This window comes from Lepisosteus platostomus, chromosome 4 (assembly GCF_059453375.1).
Source record: "Lepisosteus platostomus isolate fLepPlt1 chromosome 4, fLepPlt1.hap1, whole genome shotgun sequence".
Taxonomy (NCBI): Eukaryota; Metazoa; Chordata; class Actinopteri; order Semionotiformes; family Lepisosteidae; genus Lepisosteus; species Lepisosteus platostomus.
This window is the reverse complement of record NC_142614.1, coordinates 60,026,120-60,044,699: the sequence shown is the minus strand read 5'-3', so window position 1 is coordinate 60,044,699 and position 18,580 is coordinate 60,026,120. Positions and strand designations below refer to the sequence as shown.

General features: G+C 40.8%; 1 protein-coding gene and 1 long non-coding RNA gene across 3 annotated transcripts in view; one reads left to right on the top strand and one right to left on the bottom strand.

Moving 5' to 3' along the window:
- Nucleotides 1-953: 953 nt before the first annotated feature.
- LOC148673521 (uncharacterized) lies at nt 954-4,298 on the bottom strand. Its single transcript, XR_015936047.1, has 2 exons — nt 4,160-4,298; nt 954-1,957 (listed from the first exon to the last, which is right to left on the bottom strand). It is a non-coding gene; the product is annotated as an uncharacterized LOC148673521 (long non-coding RNA).
- Nucleotides 4,270-18,580, top strand: part of cemip2 (cell migration inducing hyaluronidase 2) — a 37,667-nt gene continuing 23,356 nt past the window's right edge. Inside the window, exons 1-7 of one of the 2 annotated variants that reach the window (XM_088630102.1) lie at nt 4,270-4,449; nt 5,635-5,967; nt 7,204-7,344; nt 7,973-8,534; nt 13,517-13,686; nt 14,262-14,450; nt 16,921-17,090. In XM_088630102.1, coding sequence (XP_088486228.1) covers nt 5,643-5,967; nt 7,204-7,344; nt 7,973-8,534; nt 13,517-13,686; nt 14,262-14,450; nt 16,921-17,090 — 1,557 coding nt within the window. In that variant the 5' untranslated portion in view covers nt 4,270-4,449; nt 5,635-5,642. Of the gene's footprint in view, nt 4,450-5,630; nt 5,968-7,203; nt 7,345-7,972; nt 8,535-13,516; nt 13,687-14,261; nt 14,451-16,920; nt 17,091-18,580 lie in introns of both variants that reach the window. The other variant, XM_088630101.1, reaches the window with a different exon arrangement.

Sequence of the window (18,580 nt, the reverse complement as noted above, 5' to 3'; positions counted from 1 at the left end):
ACAGTAGTTCCACTTTCCAGCCACAGATGAGCTGAATCACTGAAGCTATGAGGATAGGTTGCAAAAATGAAACATTCAGAATGTGCATTCAGTTTATATATTCAGTAACACAATGTGAAACACTTCAGAAAATGTAGATTTCAACATGTCATTAAACCCCTGCATAGACGATTTGGCAGTGATTTCAGATGGTGGTGTGGTGTCCAGTGCTTTTACCTCCCAGCTCTGAGCTCCTGGGTTAAGGTTCAGACTTGGGGTGCCTGTCTGTGTTGAATCTGTATGTTTCCTCACATTTCAGTGCGATTTTGCCCAAAAAGGGCTGACTAGCTTGGCAGACTCCTTTTGCTTGGCCGGATGATTTTTCTTTGGCTCTCCATTCTGGGTCATGCGCTCTCATTACCACTTTGTTTCCGATGTTTCTGATAATCTCTCAGCAGCACCTTGTTACCTGTGTTTCTGATATAAACATCTCTCACTACCACCTTGTTACCTGCACTTCAGGGATAGTGTCTGGGTTGATCCATCCATGAAAAGCATCTTTCGGATAACGGATAGAATAAGGATATTAGAACTAAATATTATAATCCCTTTACCCAAGAACAGCCCACTGCCAAGATCATTTCTCAGTTTTCTACTCGTGTTCTGCAAACAAGCTCCTGAAAATTACACTGGGTGTAACGTTCATGACAGAAGAAAGAACCATGGTCTCTCTGAAAGAGCCACTCCAGCGTGGAAACAAGCCTTTCGCATCATCAGAGCTCAGCGTGGTAACTGATGTCAATCTTGTAGCTAGTTTTGTTTTGTGGAACTGAGGATGAATTTATTGTACGAAATAATCAAATGTAATATTCAGTGAGTGAGTGCTGCTGTTCGACTCTTGACGTTGAAAATATCATTATGTGCCCTGTAGTGCAGGAACTCAGACTTCATGGTTACAAATGCAAACCACAACATTTAAATAACTGAATTTAATTCTCAAGAGTCTAATCTCCTGATTAGACTCACCAGTTTTAATACATAACATCGCCATATGTTAACAAATTAATGAACACCTATTTTCACCATAAGAGGAAAGTATGCTTTACTGAATGCTTGTTCCAAGATTCTAAGATTTGCCTGCCTAAAACATAAACGCATCGGGCTCCCCCTGGTGGCTAACACGCCACATCACATCAGGAAATCTACAATTGGCTCGGCTCCGTTCACTATCTCCTGGTCTAGTCTAATCTAATCTCTTGAAATAAACATTTTCCTGAATGTCAGAGAAGCAGATATTTAATTATATTTTTATTTATTTAAGATAAAGCCATCAATTTACCTTTTTTACAGGAATGATGGTCAATTATGCCACGTGTGTGAAATGGACAATCGCAATTAAATGAAACCAACGAGAGACGATTAAACTGTTGATGTATTTGAAGTCACCCACCCTTTAAAAAAAGAAACTTCAGAACATAATTTGCTTCCATTTTTACACTGATTATGAAAATTCCAACATAAGAGAAATCACAGCTGGAATTACTCCTAGAAATCGGTAACAGCAGCGAGTTGTGTTTCGTTCACAATTGATTACCCTCAATTGATTATCCGCCACCTGCGCTCTTCTTCCAAAGGCACCTCCAGACTCTTCCCACACGTCCCAGGGTACTGGCGAAGCCTTCTTCCGCAATCCCTGCAGTCGAAGATTATTTGTGTACTGCGATTGAGATGACTATATATGTGGCTCCAAAATGGATGACGAGGACGATTCATTTACAAGCGAAAAACCTGTAGATTTGGCCGCAACCTCGTTCGGTCTCCTGTTGTCCGGGTGGTTTGGAAAAGCAGCAGATTCCTCCTCCATCTTTGCCGACGCTGGGCGCTGGTCCTCCTGCTCCTGCTGTGCGTGTTGGGCTTGTAGATGTCTCTGAAGCGCTTTCTCTGTCCATAACTTGATCATAGTTTAAGCCCTTGTGACCTGAGAATAAAATTATTTAAAATCTGGTTGCTTTTCTTTCTCTTGTAAGGACGGTGAAACATGACACAGACTCCAACCTAAGCTTCACTCCCAAATCACTTTTCTGAGGTTTTCATGACGGTTCACGGAATTAAAGTAATAAACTGTGAACGGCAGGGGCCCAATACTTGATGATACTTGTTCCCCCCCATCATTAAATCATTATAAAAGGAGAGGATTTCTGTGGCTGTAAGGAAAAAAACACCTTTTGGGCAGGTTACAGTGGTGCATATTTACATCTGAAGGATACTTTTCTTTTCAGGGATAATAATCCATGAAAAAAATCATCACAGTGGATCTGCAAAATCAAGCAGAGTTTAATCCAATTCTGTAAGTATTAATAAGGAAGGCCCACACAGTGGTGCAGTGATTAGCACTGCCGCCTCACAGCACTTTCGCCCTGGATTCAATTTAGCACCTGCGGTGCTATCTGCCTGGAATTTGTAGTGCTCTCCTCGTGTTTGTGCAAGTTTCCTCCCATAGTCCTAAGACATACTGGTAGGTTCATTGGCTTCTGTAAAATTGACCTTTTGGTGACTGTGCATGCATTTGTGACTGTGTGTGCCCTGTGATTGACTGGTGTCCTGTCCAGAGTGTATACTTCTGCCAAATAATAATAATTGCTTACACTTATATAGCGCTTTTCTGGACACTCCACAGGTAATGGGGACTCCCCTCCACCACCAATGTGCAGCATCCACCTGGTTGATGCGACGGCAGCCATAGTGCTCCAGAATGCTCACTACACATCAGCTATCAGTGGGGAGGAGAACAGAGCGATGAAGCCAGTTCAAAGATGGGGATTATTAGGAGGTCATGATTAGTAAAGGCCAATGGGAAATTTGGTCAGAAGACTGGGGTTACACCCCTACTGTTTCGAGAAATGCCCAGGGAGGTCACAGAGAGTCAGGATCTTGGTTTCACATCTCATCCAAAGGACGGTGCCTTTTTATAGTATAGTATCCTTGTCACTTTACTGAGGCATTAGGACACCAGTCCACAGCAGGACACAACACACAATGGTGTATTTCAAGGGAAACTCGTCTGCCAACATTTCTAGAGGGGTGGCAGGACGCTCCACAAGTACACGGTCAGCTGTTCCAGACTGGAATGAACCCAAGGCCCAGTCTGAACTATGAAGACTTCTTAAAATGAAACATAATGACACGTATACACGCCTTAGTCTGCCTTTGGGGACAAAATCTAGGTCAAATTCAGGTTGATTGCTTGCTGTTGAAGTATCTGATTGTCTACCAGTAATTAATGCTAAGCTCTTCTTGTAGGTTTTAAAACTTTAAAATAGATTAAAATGATGATTTGTCAGTGGTGAGAGGAAAATATAAGATAGATTTGGTCCGTACAGCAAATATGCGAAAGCTATATGAAAATCTCACAATCACAAATCCACCCCATCACCACATACACAATCTAATAATGCCTAGAGGTCATATTCAAATACAGATACTTCCTTTGCACGTAATCAAAAAAGTGAAGTTATTTGTTTAATTCACAAATAAATACTGACGAAAAAACATTACATGAAGCCAATAAAACGTTTATTCACCCCACCCGTGACCACCGTGGTGGTCATTATATCTACGTGGGTGTGGATCGCAGTCCTTGATTCTCCTCTCAGGACCTTCAGCTTGGCCCGCTAATGACTTTCAAAACGATCAGTACCGCAAAGGTCCGCGTTGGAAAGATGTGCATATTTATTTTGGAGTTGTGTTAGGTTAACCATTGCGTGAAATCAGCTACTGCAGAAGGGTCGCATTTTTTCCCAATGGAGCCATTTTTCCTTTTTTACTTCACATCGTGGTGAAGTAACCATATCTTAATTACTGCTCACTTTATAAGCACCTTTAGCTCTGTAGTAGCGTGAGGTTTCAATCGCACCTCAAGCTGAAGCTGAAATTTTCTTTTGTTGCAACCGGGCAGGATTTGTTTAAGATACACTTGTATTCATAGATACACACTTAACTGAGGACTAAGCGTTATTTCTTGCAGTATCTCGCTGAGACAATTGATCTAGATATACAGGCAGAACTTCACCAAATCGTAAAGTAAGCAAACGTCTGACACAAAGCATTTCAAAACTATATTTCTGCTGCTTTTCTTTCAATTCAGTTTTATGTCAGTAGGTGGAGTGTGGAGACAGCTCACCTCGTAATTTTCTTGTGTCCGACCTCGGATCCGAAAGAATGATTTTCAAGCCACTCCTTACACTGTTGTCAATCTCCAATGCAAATCTCATGTCTCACTTCCTTTTCAATCTGGTTCTGGGATGGGGGTTGGTGAAGTTTTGTCTTAAAGGAAAAACATCATGTAAAAACATCAAAACAATCGAAAAGAGCAAAACTTTTTGTCATTCATCTAGCTCCATGTGGTGGGAACTAAACTGAGGCCAAACAAAGAGCGAATGGCAAGCAAAGTTTCAAATTAGCTTTTAAACGGTAAGTACAGTGCAGATAATGTAATACAACGGAACTGGATTTTTTCCATAAACTAAACACGCGCTACTGTATTTAAGGTTCGAGGTAGATTATGCATTTTCAAAGGATATGTAGTACGATATAAAACTATATTTCCTCCTCTCTGGGAAGTTTGTGGATTTCATGTTTCAGTGCTCCTAAGAAGTTTGCGTGGATCCATCGTTTGATCGGATAATTGTGTGGTGAATTCTTGAGCGATCATCCTGTTTAAAACCGGCAGATAAGGTTTCTGACGGTCTCTCAGTAGGACAGACGCAAGTTCTCTCGCTTCTTTTTGCTCTTCAGAGATAGTTTTACCTGCATATTTGTTAGGTAATCATACTGGTGTAATATGTCTCGCAGGACAAAAAAGTATCGTAAAAATGTAGGCTTTAAAAAATACTCGACAACTGTTGTCATGAATTAAGTGCAAGCATGGCTTGCAATATTGATCTTAACGCTGGGGTCGTGTCTGATATACTTATTTTTACGTCTTTTCCCGTTTTGTCATCATGGACACACGGAATTACATTTTCATTGCCTTACAAGCATAGTATATAGAAATATGCGTCAGAGGCGAATTGAAATAGTCTTAATTATTTTTCGACTAGATGTTTTAGTAATAGTACTTCACTACACGCATATTTCCTCTGAGCCATATCTGAGATCCGTCTCTCCCTGTTTCTAAAGAATGCTGGTGGCATATTGCATATACAATTGGTAGATATATCTCGTTATGTCCCCTGGATAGCCATAGCATACCACCTGTTGTCGCACAAGTTAATTTTGTGGTGCAGTTTCAGAGCGAGTGATTAATCGAACTCTTCGTATATAAGTAATGCTCCTGAAAATCAGAGCAAGTATATGGGGTTATTTAAAATATTCATGAAAATTGCCTGTAAATCCTTATCTGTGGTGAATTTGTTTTAATCCTGGTTTCATTTTGCATCTTTATTGGTAAAGATGCTGAAATACTGTTGTGATCCCTGGCAATTATCACCGTCACTATTAAAGGATCGTGTCTAAAAAATGTGACGTTATTTTTAAAATATACAGGTTGGCATTGCAGATTGTACTACGCAATGGGTTTTTATCAACTTTAAGGTGACTAAAAAAAGTCTTCTGGTCATTAATGCTGAATTTTGTGTGGTGTGGTTTTTGAGGCAGCTGATACCATGCAGGTGACAGACGGTCCCAGACACTCCCCTGTGTTTCTGCCGCCGCTCAATGGGAACAGCCACAGGTCACCGGGGTATGTGCCTGGGAGAATTGCCCCAGTCCGATCCCCACCTCCACCAAAGATCTGCCCCTCTCTGAAGTCCCCGGACCCCCAGGAGAACCACACCAGCTTCACATTCACCATCGAGGAGCAGAGGAGAGGAAGAGCAGGCGAGAGGAAGAGGAGGAAATACACTTTGATCTGTTTCGCCGTTTCTGTGTTTGCATTCTTCATTGCACTAATTCTTATACTCAGCTTGACAACGAGAGACGTTATAGATGGTGAGTGAATGTTGGCCAGTAAGCATGCAGTTTTCTTTCTTAGTTTACATTTAAATTGTTGTGCCCCGACTAGCTGAGAAAACTATAAATAAGAAAATGAGCTAGGTGCAGAAAAGAAAAAGATAGGTGAAGATAATGGATATCACTGGACTTCTAAGACTAGACATTTCTTTTTTTATGACTTCTGCAGTCCAGAAGCAGCAGTAAATGTCTAAAAGCTAGGAAATCTTTAATATATTTTTGTCTTGGAAAGAGAACTTTTCTGAGTGGTGCAGTGATGGTTACTTGGATTACTTGGATTCTCAGTCTTATCTCGCCACACATAAACGAGTGTACACATTGACCAGGGTTAAGACAGACAGGCAGTACAAGTGCCCATGGGACTTGTAAATAAGACTGCCACAAAGGGAGCTCAGGTGAGAAGCAGAACATCGCAACAGATAGCGTTGCCATTACTGAGCCATGTTATCTGCTAAGAATGCAATATTGAGACAAAGCAGCCCGGGCAGGGGTCACAATCTGAGCCACCCAGGAAGAAAACTCTCTTTTTACCAGTGCACCCAAATGGTCAAAGAAATGCCGTCTAGACGGCATGCAGCAGAGTTATCTGCTGTCTAGGCACTGTGCTTCCTCGGAGCACGTGAGGCACTGGGATCGAATCTCAGCAGGAGCAGGGAGAGCTGCACAAATCACACTAGCAAGCTGTAAAGACCAGTGGATATCAGAAGAATATATATGGTCTTATGCCATTCATGTGTCGTGATATAATGTTGTTGTTGTTGTTGTTATTATTATTATTTGGATGACTGTAATCCAGACCAGCTTACATCTGTACACAGATGTATATGACTGGGCATTTCACCTAATCAGTCTGCATGCAGCAACATGTTCAAGCAGTGACCTTCCAGATTCCAGAGCCCTGCCCACTACTCCACACTGAGCCACAGCCTTGTGTTTCAGTTGGCTGGGAAGTTACAGAGATGAACTGCAGTTGGAATGCAAAATTTCATAACCATGCTTCTGTGCTGTGTGTTACATGTAATATATTCCTTGCTCCCTTCAAAAAGAGGGCTTAACAGCCAAAATTGTGTCTCTTTTTTCTACTCTTTGGGGGAAAAGTAAAGGAATTAACCTTCTCTTTTTTTCTGTGCAGTCAGTGCACGTTGACGCAGCAGCCCCCTCAAATCTGTGTGACGTGCCTGTGTATATATACAAATATTCTGTTTATCATTTCAGAAAACTGCCCACACCACAACCCCTCCCTTAGCAACTGGAATCCAGGACATGATCCAAAGAGAGATGTAATTATCAGGAAAGGAGACTTGCTTCGCTTGGAGTCATCAGCTGCACTCCGCTCTTTAATCATTAAGGAAGGAGGTATAGTGTTAATTATGACCAGGTGTTGGCACTATTAGGGTGGATCTTGTTAAGGGCAGCCCGTTTTTATAACCTGTAAGAGTGTCTTGACCAAGATAGGATAACCAATAGTTTAATATTAAAAAAATAAATCCTTGATTTCTTGCTTCTTCTTACATTCCTCTGACATGTACACATTTAAAACAAATTGTGCTTTGAAATTGACAAGGGGGATTCGTAGTGGGCCGTGCTGCTGCGCAGCTCTTGGGTCTCGGGTTCGATTTCGGTCTGGAGTGCCTTTGTGTAGGGTTTGCATGTTCTTGTGAGGTTTTCTGCTCATGTTTTAGTTTCTTTCCATCTCACAGAGACATGTTATGTCATATTTCTCTGTGCGTGTGTACATGTGGTGTGCGTTTGCCGTTGATCTGTTATTCACCTCAGGCAACATCATGACATAACGTAATTTCCTTCTGTTTTTGTATTTTTGGCGTTTTGTGCTTTTGCTTAATTTCATCTTCTACAGTAGCAGAATACATATAAACTGTGGTAGGAAGTGTTGTCAGTCTAAAATCAGCCCGTTCATACAGTGGTTTATAAGTGCGAAGTGTGCACGAACAGTTCTGCTGAACAAAACGTGTTTCTTCTTAAGGTTTGCTGGTGTTTGCTGACAACGCAGAGGGCTCCAGGAACATCTCTTTAAGAGCTCGACATGTCCTCATCGAGGCTGGCGGTGCCTTACATATCGGCGCTCCCGAATGCCGCTACAAATCCAAAGCCACCATCACCTTGTTGGGCAGATCGGAAGAAGGTGAGGAAGTTCCAGGCTTTGGGAGGAAGTTCATCGGAGTGAAAGCTGGCGGGACGCTGGAGCTACACGGCCTGCAGAAGCTCTCCTGGACACTGCTGTCTCAAACCCTGCCGTCTTCTGGCCTGGCTGCTGGGGTGTACGCCTTCGAGAAGAACTTCAGCCGCGGCATCAATTTCCGAGTGATAGACCAAGACACGGCGGAGGTCTTAATCAAGCAGAGGTTCGATACTCACGAGTCCAGAAATGACAGCAGATCCCTCCACGAGCTCCTGAAATCCCTCCCTCCTGGGCGGATTGTGGCCTTAGCTGTGGGCGACTCGGCTGTCAAGAGCTTGCTGGAGGAAACCAAGCAAACGATACAGGATTTACTGGGAAGCTCTTTTGTCAGTGATTTGAAATACAGGTAATTCAGTTTTATTTTCTGTTTCAAAGGGTGTTTTTTTTTCTTCTTTTGCAGCATTTTTTTTTCCCAGTTGGATAATTAAAGCATTTGATTTAGCATATGGAGAGACACTTATTAAAACTGCTTGACAGGAGCTAGTTTTGGGATGCAGACACAAGCTCTGGGCAAGTTATTCAGAAACCAAAATGAGAGGAGGATGTTGCAGAGCTACCTGGGTTTCATATAACAGCAGCCATATCACCCTGCAACTCACAACTGGCAACCCACTGAAGCTAAGCAGGTGTGAGCCTGGTCAGTACCTGGATGGGAGACCTCCTGGGAAAAACTAAGGTTGCTGCTGGAAGAGGTGTTAGTGGGGCCAGCAGGGGGCGCTCACCCTGTGGTCCACGTGGGTCCTAATGCCCCAGTATAGTGATGGGGACACTATACTGTAAACAGGTGCCGTCCTTCGGATGAGATGTAAAACCGAGGTCCTGACTCTCTGTGGTCATTAAAAATCCCAGGGTGTTTCTCGAAAAGAGTAGGGGTGTAACCCCTGTAACGGCCTTAACCAATCATGGCCTCCTAATAATCCCCATCTATGAATTGGCTTCATTACTCTCTGCTCTCCTCCCCACTAATAGCTGATGTGTGGTGAGCGTTCTGGCGCACTATGGCTGCCGTCGCATCATCCAGGTGGATGCTGCACATTGGTGGTGGTGGAGGGGAGACCCCATTACCTGTAAAGCGTAGTGTGGAGTGGAGTGTCCAGAAAAGCATTATATTTTTTAAAAAAGAGTTCTCCTAATAAGAAGCACTGGGTATATTAAATGTGAGCACAAACAGTATCATCATGTGATGATGTGATGATTATTTGAGGCATTCTAATACTGCAATAGAGCCAGTCCCCTTGATATGTGCATCAACCATGAAATTTTATCAGTGGCCTTCTTATTAGAAGAATACAGTTGTGAACATGCAAACTCCACACAGAATGTTCCCTGGGCCAGCATAAAACCTGGAACCGTAAGAGCTGTGAGGCAGCAGTGTTAGCGTGCTGTCCTTGTTTAATGCTGATTGGAGGTGAGAAAACAATATCATAACATAAACAGGTTACAAATGAGACGAGAGCATTCAGCCTGTCTCGCCCATTCTTGAAAGAAGCCAGGGTATAGGCTTGAACAACATGGATGGGTAGCTTGTTCCATGCTTCCACAACCCTTTGGGTAAAGAATGCTAGGCTGCTTCCACTTGTTCCCTCTGGTTCCTGTTTCACTGTTTCACAAAATCTGAAGATTTTTTTTGTCAGTGCCTTCAAGACTTTTGAATACTTGTATCGGGTCCCTTTGTAGTCTTCTATGTTCAGGACTAACAAGGTTGAGTTCCCTCAGCCTGTCAGTGTAAATCTAGCCCCGTAAGTGGTTAAAGCCCTAGAAAATACTCTAGAGACAAATGTGGTTAACCTTCAACTCATGGATTAGAGTAATAATATGAGTAATAGTATAATAGTAACAGTAATAGCACAGTAATAATATGAAGTGTGCAGTACTATTTGAGCAGGAGTGTATGTGCTCTTGCAATTAGCTGGGTGTTAGCTGAACTCCTTCATGAGTTTGTTGCTTTGACCAATTTCAGGTTTCTGGAACACTAAAGTCCTCACTCATGCTCGATATGTAGACCCTCTGCATAAGGAGGTCTCTGAAAGCTATTTTTATTACCTGCTTGTCCTGCAAAATGACATAACATCCTGCAGTAAATCATGTTAAATGTAATAAGATGATGCCAGTCTCCACAAATAATGAAGTTCCTGCTGGGAGCAGAGTTTTAAAAAGCTTCACATTAGTTAGTGAAATGTGTGTCCTTTCCTAAATGAATTTTCTTTGTGTGCAGTCCAGAACAGACATTTGAGCCCAAATGCTATGACAAAGACCATCTTGGAAAAGATTAATGCTTTTTCAAGAGGTGCTGGTCTTGATAAAAAATAACGTTTTCATTCAGCTTCTTGGATCTAATGTAAAAAGCACAGAGGGATTTAATTTTTAAAATTATATTTTGCTACAAAGACTGTTGTTGTGTAAACACTCTCCTCTAGTTTGGAGTGATGGAAAATACATTAGGAATTTGTGTGTGAAATTCCATTTAGTTGGAAGGAAAATACTAACCTAAGCTCTGAAATTTTCAATAAGGTTTTAAAGAATCTTTGGGATCTGTCCCCACCTTATCAGCTGATATTTTTTTTACTGCCATAGCAAAAGGAAAAAAAAAGATCAGAGCCAAGAAAAATAGTTCTGAATCCTTAGACTACACTTGTCAGCCTGCCCTGTTCAATACTTCTGTACAGAAATAACAAAAACAGCATCTGGCAGGAAAGAACTGTGGTTCTTGTGCTTGAATTCTAACATTCATCCTAGTCTAGCAATTAAAACACTTGAGGCATAGACTTTTATTGACCATGTAAAAAATATATAGTCATCTGAGGTCTGCTTTATCTGCAGTATTTAACAAGTCACCACTGCTTTGTTGATGGAATTATTTCAGTAATGCTTGTATCCCTGGTTTTGGTGTGAATATTTTTTATTTTTACTTAGCAGATACTGGCTTCTATAGTACCAAGTGTATCTTCCAGATTCACTTTGCTATTTGAATATATGATCAGCCCCAGTGTCCTTAATAACAATTAATTACTGTGCACCTCAGGCAGCAAGTACTTTCATATGTTGTATATATGCTTACTAAAAAAAACTAGTTAAATATGCATTGGGAAACAGACACATTTAATTTAATCAGGATTGATCCTCATTTGTGTGTCTGTTGTTTAAAAAAAGTTTTTCACTGTTTATAGGATTAGGTATATATGGCAGAGTTTTCATACCTGCAACAGGTATAGTCTGCACACAATTATAGCTTTAGAGAAATCCACATCTATTACGAGATCTGAAAAGGTTTTCTTACTTTTAATAGTTATATTGTTTGTGGAAGTTTGATTTATTTTTTGCACACATAATTTGCCTCGTACACTTAATAGAGTGTTATTTTCATTTTAGTTATAGCAATATCATCACAGAGGCTTTAAACCTCATAATTAACTTTTTAAAAATGCATTCTGTTGTTCCGAGCAAGTATTCCTTGCAAAATCCAAAAAACAACACTACTGTAGATGCATTTCAATTAGAATTTCTGTTTACCCTATCTCTACAAGGACATGAGTATTAACTATTTGTTGAGGATTTTCAAAAACAAAGGAAATGTTCCACAGAATGAAGGGTAAATGTATCAGCCTTTGCATCCCTCATCCTGTTCTATATTTTTTTATACATTCACTTTACTCACTGGTTTATTAGTGCGTTAGTGCTCTGAATAATTCTCTTTCTTTCAGATGAAATTCATGTGATAAAACCTTCTGCTATTACCATCGGGGTGAAACTGACTTACTCAGAGAAATAAAGTCAAAATTAACACGTTGAGCGATTTTCTGTCATAAGAAAGGACCAGCATTTGTGGCAGTTCTTAAATTAACAGGTGTGTGCAAAATATCCCAAGTTTAAACGGATGTTTGTAGAAAGTCCACTCAGTCCTGAGACTGACAGGAAGATGGCAGAATCCAGGCATCAGTGAAAGAAAGCAGCATCCCCTTGTCCTTCTTCTTGGCAAAAACAATGTGTCCCTGGCAGTGCAGGGAGAGCAGGAAAGGGACAATGGAGGAAATGGACTTAAAAGACAAGGAAGAACGAATGTGACCCATAAGTCCGACCATGGGCAGTGCATTGACGCAAGCACTCCACTGTGTGATGTCAGGTGTCATCAGATATTGGATGGGGAAGAAAATGTGTCAAAACACTTTTTCTATTAAATGAGATGCCTGAAAGCTTATTGTCCTCCAAGGGCTGTGTAGATAACCTTAATGTGTGTGAAAACAAATATAGGAAATCGTGTGATAAAGTGTCCCAAGTTGATTTAGTTTGAACTGGGGAAGCAGTGCAAGTTGGAAACAGATTTCTCAGGCAGGATGTGTGTTCCTGTCAGTCATTTGTAGCATACCATTCAGTTTTTGTGTCAGATTCAACATGCATGGTAGGTTATTGGGGTAAGTGTTCACTGCAGATTATTTTCACTGTGATGGAAATGTTTTAGAGGAAGCCGAAAAATTGGAGGGTGAGATTTTCAAGTACGGCTGATTTGCTCAATACCCTGGGGGCAGGAGTAGGCGGCACGTTCTACTTTTCTTCACAATTCTTGTGAACTGAAGGGGTGTGATATTGGTTCTAATTTATTTCTTTGACTATTTCAGTTATAAGGAAAGTTGGAGGAAATACTCATTTTCGTTTGTTAAGGGAGTTTTGCCATCTGAGCAGAATCCAGATTTCCCATAGCTCCTGAGCTCATGTGGATGACCTCAGTCATTCCCGAGAAACTTTGTACTCAGGACAGGCCATCCACAGCTTCCTGTAGTTACTCATCATGAAGTGTTAGTGCATTTGATTTCCAATTTGTCCGTGTGTCATTTCTCAAAGAATTGCAAGGCGACAACTGTAGTATTCATTTTTATACATTTTCACTTCAGGACATGTGATACTGAGTAGTTTGGGCACAAGAGGTGTAAAGATGCTATCATGTTGCAAGAAATATTGTCCCATAATTGTACATTTACATTTGTCCCAACCTTATAGCTGGGTATGAGGAAAATTTTGATTTGAGGTGTGTGTATATGGGACTAATTTATATCTTGTATTGATTAAAGCTTAGAAGTACTCAAGACTGTAAGCTGTAGGTGTTTCCTAACACAACTCTGATGGTGTAGGCGAAGAATTCAGATTTGGATTGATGTAAGGCGGTGATTGATAGATTTGAAAAGTAGGTAACAAGGACACACCTGTAGTTTGTACATTGCTTTCCAACACAAAATGCCGTGAGAGGCTGTCATGAGATAATAAGCGATGATAACGAGAGAGGCTTCGGCCTCTCTGGACGAGGAGCAAAGTGGACATTGGCGTTTCTCCCCGCAGGCAGGCCTGGGCTCTGGTCGGAGTGGTCGGCGGCGGCAACGCCTCCTGCAGCGAGGACGTGCGGGAACACGAGAACCACGATACCGGGGGGCGAGCTGTGGCCCGCAGGGAGTTTCTCACAGTGGACGGAGTCAGGTTCTCCGTCACTGCCTACAGCGAGTGGAAAAATGGTTTGTGGTTGATAAAGCCTCTCTTTTTAAAGGGGTTTTTCTTTCTCCCTGTCTGCAACTGCCTGCTTCTGACTGTTGTTATACGTAGCTTTTTTTAAATATTAAATGGACAACGTATGTCTTGTCAAGGAATCATTAAGGTTATTTTCCTTATCCTCAACAATTAGCAGGCACCCTTGTGATAAGCAAGACTGTGAACACCCTCTGTAAAACAGTTATCAATACATTTAAAAAGCCAAAAACATTAAACATCCAGTAAAGCAGTTATGGTTTCCAAATACGTTGGGACAGCAGGATATAGTTATTTAGTTAAAGTTTTAATGTAAGTAAACTAGTGAATTAGTTACACATGTTCACAGCAGTAAAGGCTTTGCAAATGTATGGGCTTATTAAGTCCTCTAAAGAGATTTTTGTGTTTTATGTAATAATTTCAACTTTATTTTTCTCAGACTGCAGTTTGAATGGTATAAACCAAATTCTGTTTTTGTGACCAAATGCCATTGGCCAGTCTTCTCATCCCATATTCTCGCTCCTCATTTTTGACTTGTGATCATTCGTTTTCCTGTCCCCTGCAGGTTATCCGATTTCCGGTTTCCAAGTGGATGTTGTGGATGGAGTAGTATTGCACCTAAACGATGACGTTCAGAGCTGGGGTCCAGGTGACCGGATCGTCATTGCCAGCACTGACTACTCCATGCACCAAGCTGAAGAGTTTACCCTCTTGCCCTGTCCAGAGTGCAGCAAGAAGCAGGTCAAAATACAGGGTAAGGAAGTCGTTTGTGTGTCTTCATTCCACTGGATCTTTCCAGAGGCCAAGACAGTGCGAGCTGGTGATAGTTGGCTCTTGCATGCTAATCCAACATTACTGCAGTACTGCAGTCCAGCTGACACAGGGGCCTACTGTACCTTTCACTGTGGTTTCAGCTTTGTAGCAGGAATTGAAGAAATTAAACTTTCTAATCACTCTAAGTTTTGGGAAATTGAAGTGTTGGAGGACAATAGGGCTCCATTTTCTGGAATTCTTTTACAAAAGTAAAACAAAAAAGGATTTTTTTCTGTTGCTTTCAAATAACGTACGTAAATTGCACATTGTACATAATCTGCTCATTTTTGTGATGTTTGATGTAGCACTGACTGAGAAAGAAATACACGGTGCTTGTTTATGACTAACATTCAAGCAGCATACTGGGCTGTTGAGAGCCCAGTCAGGTGAAATAAAGAGCTCCCTATCTGGCAATTATGCTAACTGTCTGCTGACAGTTATTAAGGTTGTTCCTTGTGCAGCAGTGTGTGGAAATGGTTTTCAGCTGCGTGTCACACAGACATGCATTAGTCTGCCTGAGTAGCGCCACTGGGCATAAAACGTCAGGGTTTCTGCACATGTGACTGTGTATCTAGACATGTACGTTTCCATTGTGAGATTTCGGCGTTTTCCCCACAAACCAAAATGAGTGTCATTTTGCCTTGATACTGTCGACTGTCAGTGAACCTTGAACTTAACAGTAGTTACAATTGCTCAGTACAAAAGTCCCTTTGTGTTTGCTCCAGGAATGAACAACAGCATGATAATAGTTTTAATGGGTGTCTGACTGCTTCATATTGGGATGATTGCCATTGAGTAATACCATATGATTTTCGGAGAAATTGCCTAGCTCTCTGATAAGGCCTTTAACACATGAAACAGATTTTTGAGTCAGATGCCTTTCGGTTGAGGGATGTTCTGAATTAAGCATATCATTACCCTAATGTCCGTAGTTCTGCAAGCTGTTTCCAGCACGTTCGGTTTCAGTGTAAATGATCTTAAGCATATGATGAATTCCTCTCAGCAATTATCAACCCCTGTATCAGTGTAAAGCCTGATGTCATCAGCTCTTGGAAGATAAAGTAAAACGGGGCCCGAGGCAGGGCACCGACAGGACACAGGATGGAGCTGGGAATGATGAATTCGGGGACATTTCCTTCTGGACCCCAAAGTTTAAATCAGTTCCTGGATTTAGCAAACATTGTGATATAGGGATTGAAGTCAGACCTACATTTGTTAAAGTAGCTGTAACTACTTATAATTTGTAACCCATGTTCATTTTTTAAAAATGCAGTAAATCTAACCCCAGTATAAGATCCCTTTAGCATAATTCACTGATGCCTTTGTCTCTTCTCTTCTTTGTCTCTTCCCCTGCTTTACTGCTTTGCACATGATGCTACACAATCCTAAGTATATCATTATTTCAGTAGTGGGAGATTTGAGCTCCCTCAGAGTGTAAAGGCACTTCATATTTCAGGGTATAAAGTTAAGCATACCACGGTACATTTGTTATACTGTATACCTAAAGGAAGGCCATGAGTTATTTTACATTTTTTTCCTTCATTTTCTTTCAGTTAAAGTCATTTTAAAATTAGGACTGTATATACCTCCCGCTATTCTAATGTACTTTTGTGGCCCCTTGGTTTTTTAGATTTTTTGTTTTGTGGCTTGACTGGTAAAAGTGGTAAAACAGCTAATTTCCTGCCAGATTCAACAGCTGAAGCAGCTGGTCTATAAATATAAGATGAAGAGAGGCAAGCTTTCTTGCCACACTGACATCAGGAAGGAAGTGCACTTTATAGATTTTTTTAAATGGGAAATACAAGTGTTGTGAAATTCAAGCACAAACTGCTTCTACATTTTTGCTTTGCCAACACACAGTAAAATATACAGTGTTTATAGTTTTGCACCTACAAGTGTCTCCCTAGTTATGCTGCCTACAGTAAACATTAGTAGCATTATCAGTCACGAAGGACCCAACTTAAGAAAGGTTATCGTCTCAGCTCGTTGGCTCAGCTCCTCAGCCAACGCCCTGTGAAACGGAAAACCTTTCATGGCCACAGCACAGAAGAAACAATTCTTAACCTACAGTGTGTGCAGTATTTAACTCATTATCACGTTGGTCCTTTTTAGTCAGAAACTTCTATTGCGTACACTAAGCAAATGTTCTCTTCATTTGTTAATTATTTCAAGTAATAGAGTAATAGATGAGATTGTGATCCTGCTTTTTGTAAGATTACGGCCGTAGCAATCCCTTGGCTTCACACTGTTTGAGACACAGTTTTGCTTGCCAGGAAAAAAAGTAGCCCCTTGGAAATGTTGGTTGTGTGATGGAGTGTCTGATGAACAGCAGGCTCAGTAAACCACACAGCCCTGCAAGTCCTAAGGGACAAATGCTTTTTTTTTTAAACTGTTTTACTTTTCTCTATCAGGAAAGCCTCAGTTCCTGCATGTAGGTGAGATCATTGATGGGATTGATATGAGAGCGGAAGTTGGTCTCCTCACCAGGAACATCCTTATCCAGGGGCAGATGGAAAATTCCTGCTATGGAAACAACCTGTGCCAGTTCTTCAGCTATGATTCCTACGGAGGACACATCAAGGTTTGCATCATAAAAATGTGATGGCTCATGGGGGCGTGCTGATTGAGGTCTTCATAATGTACTGGACACTTTGTCAATGAAACAGAAGCCTTTTTTTTCCATATTCACAGATGAATCGTGAAATATTTTCCCATGTATTTACAAAGAAGGATTTAATTAAGGGAAAAAAGGTGTGCGTAATATTTTATTGAGGATAATAAATCAGTATTTAGAACTTTTCATTTCTTCATATTTTGGAGTATGCTCTTGATGTGGGAGCGGACATTGAATTTAAGTTGTTTGCTTTTGTCACGGTTTATGTGGTGTGGTCGCCTACAGCTTATTTATTGCCTCATGTCCTTTTCAAAACATTAAGGGAAGATGAGATAAAAGGAAGAAGCTTTGCCAGTTTCACTGTGCAAGAACAGGTTGATTACTCACCCAGGCTTGTGATGAGTAACAACTCTAAGCTGTTTTGGGTTAGTGATGCATACTCAATCTCCTGTAATGCTTTGAATAACCCTCTGACTAAATACAACATGGTCTAGGTAAAATTCCACTTTAATTTAATGGTAAAATCTTGCCGTTTTTCTACCTGGTCTGCTTTGTAGTGGGGGTGGTATGTAACACCTGCTAGTTTTTACCCAGCTGGGGCCTTACGATCTGTAAAAACCTTTGACATCCTTTGGGTTATAAAATGCAATATAAATGCAAGGTGTCATACTATTATTAAATAGAACGTCTTTCGTTACGTAAATTAAAATGATTGAATCCTTGTGGTTGCCTTGCGATCTAATATCCCACATAATTCGAGTCTCAGAATGTTTTTGTTATCGGTGTAAGATGTTGCCATTATGCTCCAATGCATTCAGTGGATAATAAAGAAAAAACAGCTTAAGACTTCCAAAACAACCTAATTTGGTGTTACAGTAAATGTAAATGAAGAAGACTCTTCCCAGTTGTTTTTGAAAACTAGGTCATACAGTTCACCTTAATGAGTTTATGTTGGCATGTGCTAATGTTTGAGACTGTTTCAGGAGTTTGGCAAAGAAAGCTGACGAAAAATAAGACCCAACTGCAGTGAACCAACATGTACAGAACCACTACTGCACTACGCATCCGCCACCACATTCAAAAGCAATAAAATACCGATGCAATAAAACCTACTATGAGAATTGAAGGATGAACTATCTTATTAGGAATATTTACAACTACTTGTATAATGAAGAGGCATATTAAATAGGAAAGGCTTCCATTCTTGTTTGTTCTTAGGTAAAGCCGAGCAATTTTTTTCAGGTTACACAAAAACCACAGCTGGTTAAAGGACTACTAACATGGCAGAAAATTAATTAAATAATGTGTGCTGTCTCAACAGCTAAATGTGAAATGAATTTGAAAAATTTAACACTTGCCCCAACATTTTTACTGATTTCTTCCCTCCACCCAGGTTTAGGATCTAATTTTTTAGTTCTTATTTTTAAGCAGCATTCTTTGCCAAACTACTGAAAGCC